Below are 6,991 nucleotides of genomic sequence, written 5' to 3'. Positions count from 1 at the left end.
GACGGCCTCCCGGTCCTCCGTCACCCCCCCCCGCCCCCCGCAGCAGCCCCTCTGCTCCATCCCGGCCAGTGGGAAGCAAAACCTGGCCACCCCACAGAGCTCGTGATGGCGCGTTCCTGCTTCTCCCGAAACCCAGCCAGGCTGGCGTCTTCCCTGCTGGCTCAGCCAGCTCCCATGCACAAAAGCAGCAGTTCCTGCCCCTTCACGTGCGACGTGCGACCAAGGGCTTCTCCCGTGCACGACTGCATCCCCTGGGGACCGCATCCAACCCCCAGGCTGAGGCACTCCAGCATTTCCCCTGTGCACCCCCTGCACCCCATCGCTCCTGTCCTCCAGGCAAACCCCAGGCCGACCCAGCCAGCCTTTGCACAGCTGCATCGCGGGTCTGAAAAAGGACGATGTGCTTTTTCCAGTGACTCATTCTCAGCCTTTCCTTTCTTTTTTTTTTTTGTTTTTTTTTTTTTTTTTTTTTTAAAGGCACAACCTCAGCCTTGCGCCCAGCAGAAGCCAAGCGCCTGCTCGTCGCCCCACCCAAGCACAGGGCCTGAGAACAACCTCCTCCCTCCTCCCAAAAGTCGACAGCCGAGAGCACATTGCAGACTGAAAAAGGAAGCTGCCAAACTCTTAGCACTGTTTTCATCAGCTTTCGCTTCGTCCATCAGCCCGGCCTCAGCCACATCCCCACTTCTGCACAGCTCCGTGAGCTGCTGGGAACCCCCCGCAGCCGAAGCAAAAACCACACGAGGAGCTGAGAAGGCTCCAGAACTGGTTTCAACAACTTTTCAAGTAAGTGACTTCATTTTTTCTTGCTTTCATGCATGTTTTGGGGAAAGACTTTAACAGAGGCTGCTAAAAAATGCTCCGCTGCAAAAAACTTTTCCCCTCCCCTTCTACCCACCCCTCTCACTCCCAGACAGGCACCATAACCCCCAAGCAGAGGAAGGGTAACCCCCACCCAAAATGGCATACTCCCTTTTGCCAGCTCCTCTTATTTTTGCTTTGCTGGTTGCCAGGCCCTGTCAGGAAGGTCGCAGGGCCTTGTTTATCAGGGCTATTTGCTGGTAACTCTAATAACAGAGTTTTGAACCCCACGCACTAGAACAAGTTTGCAGGTTTAGCATCTGGCTGCAAACGTGGTGTACCACAAAGCGCGGCAGTCGGAGCTGGGGGCCTGGTCCCCGTCACGTGGCTGCAGGTTTTGGCTGGTCTGTCTCCTTTGCTGAGGGAGTTTTGCGTATGGAAAACTGGGAAGATGCAGGAAGACATTAAGGGCTGCTTGTGTTTGAACTCAGTGATATCACAGTGTGACTTTAAAGGGATTGCCATGGGTTAGACACAGCAGGGAACTGAGGCCAAATTTCTGCCCCTTTTCCCCTCCGCTGCCCCACGGAGGAAGGGGGTAAAACAGGAATTGGTGGGGCAGCAGATGGACCGAAGCACAGGAGTGATTTAAAGCACAGTGCGTGAGAAAGTCTTGGACAAGAGACCATAAGGATTAAGGTGCCTTTGTCTCCTCTGCACAAATGTCCCCGTAGCCTTTTCCCTGCAGGTGGGGCTGGCCTGGGGAAGCCTTGCTCCGAGCACGCCAGGTGGGAGATGTCGGCATCGGGGCAGATTTTGGGGCAGCCCTGCTGTGGGTCAGGGCTCCCCGGGAGCCCCAGATGTGCGCCAATGCTGCCAGCACTGCGCAAGCTGCCAGAGACGGCTAGTCCGGTGCCCGGGTCCTTCCTGTCTCCAGCGAACCCCGGTGACAGCAGTTCCCCTGAGGCCAGCGGGTTTCGTCACATGGGTGAGGGCTCCCAGAGCTATCAAGGTGCTTGGGGCTTCCTGAGATGGAACCCTGTGGGGATGCAGCGCAGATGGGAAGTCAACAAAGAAATTAATTAAATGCAGCTTGCGAGTGGCATGGGGGAACAGGCATCACTGCAGAGGGCATGGATACACTCCTCAATTACTTCCCTGTCCTTCAAAAAAATCAGGGCACGTGCTTTCCTGTTTGGTCCTGAGTGCCTGCAGTCCACAGAGCCCAGCCCTGTCGGTGGGATGGGCATCCCAGTATAACCAGTATTGTACTGGGAGAAGGGGCTGGGGGAAGCCACACAGGCGAAGGGCAGTGAAGTGCGTCTCTGGCACCAAGGTGTGCAGGTCGAGGGGCCCAATTTCAGGCCAGCAGTTAAGAGGCTGAGCCAGGTCTGTGGGCCAGGACAGGGAGTATGGTTACGTCAACCAACTGTGGGAGAGGAGATCATCCTGCCACACCTAATCCTAGCAAAAGCTCCTACGTAATTACTGACCCAGCTCTATCGGCATTTGGTGTTTGTATCCTGGGTCATCAAGATAAGCTCTGCTTTCCCAGAAAGTAACTTCTCTTGCTGGTAGCAACAGGCCCTGAGCATCCCCTCACTCCTGTCTGCAGAGGCTGCTCCTGCCTGGTCCTCCCACACCGCATCTCTGCCCCCAAAACCTGATGTACCTTTGCCTATTACTAAATATTAACTCATCAGGTCTAAAGAGGGAGGTAAAAGCCACACACAGCATCTTCAAGGCAGCGCAGCACGAGCATGCACGTGCCACGTGTGCCTGGGCTAGCGTGAGTCAGTGGCAGGGCTGGGGACGCATCCCAACACCAGTGCTCCGGGCCAGTTTCCCCAATAACCCGGCATCCGCCTTCGTTGCAGGATTGGGAGATCATTGGGTGTCCGGCAGCGACGCTGACAGTAATCGCCTCTGCGGGAGGTGACTAAAGCTGAAGAGAAGGAAAGACAACGAATGTGCAAATGACAGGGGCAGAAACAGCTGTCCCATTGGTAATCTTTGCTGCAGAGATGCTTTTGGAGAGCTTAGTGGGACACTGAAATGACTGAGGTTTCACACATTGCTTAGGCTGAATCCCTCTTCGGCTCCTTTTGAAGTATCCCTGGTATCAGCAACCAGCTCCAGAGGCTGGGATGCCAGGCAGGAGGAAGGAACAGCAGTGAAGGTGGTGTGCTCCTGGAGCAGTCCCTTGCACTCCAGCCAGCCCAAGGCAATTTGACCTCGCATCGGCGTGTCCCTCAGTGCTGGGAGGTGGGTTAACACGGTCCCCCGCTGCAGTATACACCTCCTCACATCCCTGGGACGAGATGGCCGCCCTCATCGCCGAGAACTTCCGCTTCCTCTCCTTGTTCTTCAAGAGCAAAGATGTGATGATCTTCAACGGTTTGGTAGCCCTGGGCACGGTGGGCAGCGAGGAGCTCTTCTCGGTCGTTGCCTTCAACTGCCCCTGCTCCCCTGCCCGCAACTACATCTATGGACTGGCTGCCATCGGTGTCCCAGCCCTGGCTCTCTTCCTCATTGGTGTCATCTGGAACAACCACACCTGGAACCTGGTGGCCGAGTGCCACAAGCGTGGCACCAAGAACTTCTCTGCCGCCGCCACCTTCCTCCTCTTTGGCTCCATCATGGGCCGGGCAGCCGTGGCGCCCGTCACCTGGTCGGTCATCTCGCTGCTGCGTGGGGAGGCTTACATTTGTGCCCTCAGCGAGTTTGTCAGGCCGTCCTCCCTGGACAAGTTCCCAGCCGAGTATGGGGCCGAGGTGCTGGCCAGGTTCCCCTGTAAAGACGTGCCAGCAAACCTCACCAAGTTCAGGGACGAGGTGACGCGGAGGCTGAGGTATGAGTCCCAGGTAGGCACGCTGGGGAGAAAGCCACATGGAGTGGGTAAGACCACCTTGCCCTGTCCTAATGCAGCCTCTCTCTTCTCTCTCAGCTCTTTGGCTGGCTGCTCATCGGCATCGTCGCAGTCCTGGTTTTCCTCACCAAGTGCCTGAAGCACTGCTGCTCGCCGCTGAGCTACCGGCAGGAGGCTTACTGGGCCCAGTACCGCTCCAATGAGGACAAGCTCTTCCGCCGCACGGCCGAGGTCCACTCCAGAATTCTGGCGGCCAAGAACGTGAAGCACTTCTTTGGCTTTGTGGCGCTGGACAAGGAGGAGAAGGAGCTGGTGCAGGAGTTCCCGGTGGAGGGTGTCCAGCCGAGCCCCCAGTGGAACGCCATCACGGGCGTCTACATCTACCGAGAGAACAAGGGCTTCCCCCTCTACAGCCGGCTCCACAAATGGGCCAAAGGGGTGGAAGGGAACGGGCCAAGCCCAGAAGGCCATGAAATGCTCTTTTTGGCTTCCTAAGACAGATGGGCGCTGGGAGCGGTTCCCCAGACCGCCTGGCAGACCTATCAGTATCGGTGCGCAGCTGAGGGATTCACTGGGAATATTCCTCCCAGCAGGATCACTTTTCTCAGCGGGTAAGTAGGGATCAACAGCCTCAAGGTAGAGGCTGATAAGCAACACACTGAGCTGGGGAACTCCTCCCTCGGAAACAACCATCTTGTTGCTGCTCCTGGAGAGACGAGGGGAGCAAACAGCAGACACACACCTTACCTCCAGGCTGCCGGTGCACCCTTGCTGTCTAATGCAGCACCAGCAGAAACCTCGGGGAGCAAGAGGTGGGCACGACGTTTCTATCCATGACTCCTGCAGGCCCACCTGTCTCCCCCATGGCAGGGTTAGCCCCAGCCATCCCACACACCTACTTGTTTTATCGACATGAGTATCTTCTTCTGCAGTTGTGCAGTGCCTGTTATGCAGGCAGGTCCTGGAGCACTTTACGGGCTTCAGAGCGCAGGGAAAAAGAGGGAAGCAGTAGGTAAATTCCTGTGGCAAGGGGGATGCAATGGCACCTGGGAAGGAATGGGTCAGTAATATAGCAGCACACTGAATAACTGAGAGACTAAGGCAGGAAGAATCACCAATATTCGTGGTATTCAGAAAGACACTCTGTAATTACCAAGTTGGAATTTGGGTAGGACACCAAACTCCCTTTGTTCTTAGTGAAGTGCCTGGCAATCTCTAATGAGCCCAAACGGTCGCAACCATGAGTTTATAAACCTGGAAGATGGCACCATCAGCAGAATAGCTTTCGGGCGAGGTGGCGAGGTGGAGGCTCAGAGGAAGCAGTTCCTACAGTAAGCCATACCACTGTCTGCAGCTCATTGCATTTCTCATCCAACCATTGGATGAGAGTCCCGCTTGTTTGGGTTGCGAGTTGCAGCAAGACCTTGACCAGAATTAGTTTTACATATATGTATATAGACACACATATATATAGTGTATATACTATACAATTACAGTTAGTTATCTGTATTAATGGAGCATCTTTCTTCTAGGGAAAGGGGACGAGAAACTTGCCAGCCAAAAGACCACATTACATGCACCCATCTGCTGCACTGGGACTGCAGCCCTGCAGTGATGAGGGACAGTAGGAACTGGATGGGGAGGGCAGCCCTCTCCCTACCCTTCTACCACTGAGCTTCCTTAAACCCTTTCCACTGCCTTAAATGGTCCCTGCAGCAGATGGTCTCTTTACAGATTGAACTGTACTCTGACAAAGCAAAGCCAGAGAGGTGTAAATTAGTGCCCTCACCATGACACTGTGCTGACTATGGCTTCAAGGCTGCTCTTCTGGCACTGCACAGTCCCTTTTCTCCTGAGGGTCAGCCCTACGTACCCAACGCTGTTTCAAGAGTTGGCAGGACAATGGAGTTTGTTTTTCCTACTTGTACTGTTTCTTTATAGGTACAACTTCCTTTTACACTGTGCCGTTTACTGAAAAGTCTTAAATTGTTCAAAAAATGACTCAAACCCACAGAACTCAAAGGGGCTTACACACAAGGAGATTTGAAATAAATTATTAAATGAGAGTTATTTTTCATTGCCTTCTGAGTTTTTTCAGGGGGGCGCAAAAGGCGTATTTTAACATTCTCTTTGAGCCCAACGACTGGGAACTTATCTTTTCTTTCTGTTAAACTTTCAGATCCTCTCCTGTCCAGATGACCCCAGGATGCGAAGTTTTAAAGTATTACCACATATTACAAGATAGCAACACTGATTTTTAGTTATTCTAACAATGAGTAGCACAGATCTTGTACATCACGATACACAATTGCAGCAAAGGAAAGAAAACGTATTTAGAAACCTTTTTACAAATATGTCCCCTTGCGAGAAAGAGCTGGAGGGTATTCCCTCGCATAAAGAAGCAGGAACACCGCTTAATGGGCGAGGCATCCCAGGATCCCTGTTCAGCTTCTCTATAGGTTTGCCTTGCATTTGTGGGAAGGCTTGGCTCCCAGCCTCACCATCAACTAATCTGCAGGAACGATCAGATGCAAATTAAATGAAATTCATTAACTTCAGATGAAAGAGAGTTATTTGCATTTCTTCTCCTTGGCCCTCGGGTGCAAACATGCAGACACGCATGCCACCCCCGCACGCAGGTCAGCAGATGCAAGGTAACTTGCTGAAACAAAGCAGCATGAGCATATGCTTGTTCCTCTTACTTCCTTTACCTTCCTTGCCTCCCTCCTTGATAGTCCTAGTTGCTCCTTTGAACCACCTCCACTCCAGTTCCTTCTCCTCTCCTTCCCTCCTTTGAAGGAAAGGGGCAAGACATGTAATGCTGGGGAATGGATTTGTTTATCCTAAGAATAAACCATGGGCACAAACCAGCTTTTGCTCTGTTTAGCTCCCTTCTCTTCTCCATTAACCTGAGCCACTTTCCATGTGCTGGGATGTGCTAGGGACTTGTCCAGCTTGTCCGTTTTCCCTCCCTCTTGTTGGAGAGGCATGTTTGAGTGGACAGCTGACAGCAAGGAGTGGAGCAAGCCACCGCACTCAGAAATACTTGTTTGCTGTTGTAGGGATTTTTTGCCTCCCCTCCTCTGCAGCCCTGAGCGTGGCCCCAGCTGAGACAGCCCTGGGCTTCTGGCCCTTGTAGCCCATCAGCACCCTCACGAACATCCCTGCTGACCCCATCACTCATCCTTCCCCAGTGACAATGCTGAGGTGAGGGATGTTAACCCACATGGCTTCTTATTATCAGCGCAAGGAAGCAGGCTAGGCTTCTCACCGAAACGCCAAGAGGGAAATTGAGCTGCCTGTCTTCCTGGCGTGCTGGAT

General features: G+C 53.4%; 2 protein-coding genes across 2 annotated transcripts in view; both read left to right on the top strand.

Annotated features, from left to right (window-relative positions):
- The window catches only part of CALHM1 (calcium homeostasis modulator 1), a 7,725-nt gene extending 4,981 nt beyond the window's left edge, over positions 1-2,744 (top strand). Inside the window, exon 3 of the mRNA XM_009575826.1 lies at positions 2,679-2,744. Coding sequence (XP_009574121.1) covers positions 2,679-2,744 — 66 coding nt within the window. The remainder of the gene's footprint in view (positions 1-2,678) is intronic.
- Positions 2,745-3,122: 378 nt separating this feature from the next.
- CALHM2 (calcium homeostasis modulator 2) lies at positions 3,123-4,165 on the top strand. The gene is made up of 2 exons (XM_009575825.1): positions 3,123-3,665; positions 3,749-4,165. The coding sequence occupies exons 1-2, from the start codon at positions 3,123-3,125 to the stop codon at positions 4,163-4,165; spliced, it is 960 nt and encodes a 319-aa protein (XP_009574120.1).
- The last annotated feature ends 2,826 nt before the right edge of the window (positions 4,166-6,991 follow it).

The sequence above is a fragment of the Fulmarus glacialis genome, unplaced genomic scaffold, assembly GCF_000690835.1.
Source record: "Fulmarus glacialis isolate BGI_N327 unplaced genomic scaffold, ASM69083v1 scaffold27344, whole genome shotgun sequence".
NCBI lineage: Eukaryota > Metazoa > Chordata > Aves > Procellariiformes > Procellariidae > Fulmarus > Fulmarus glacialis.
The sequence above is the reverse complement of the archived record's forward strand: the minus strand, read 5'-3'. Positions and strand labels throughout refer to the sequence as shown.

Bases quoted from the DNA above. Each gene is read 5' to 3' on its own strand.
- CALHM2 (XM_009575825.1), top strand. From the start codon at position 3,123: ATGGCCGCCCTCATCGCCGAGAACTTCCGCTTCCTCTCCTTGTTCTTC. The intron at 3,666-3,748 runs GTAGGCACGCTG...CTTCTCTCTCAG, and splicing joins GGCTGAGGTATGAGTCCCAG to CTCTTTGGCTGGCTGCTCAT.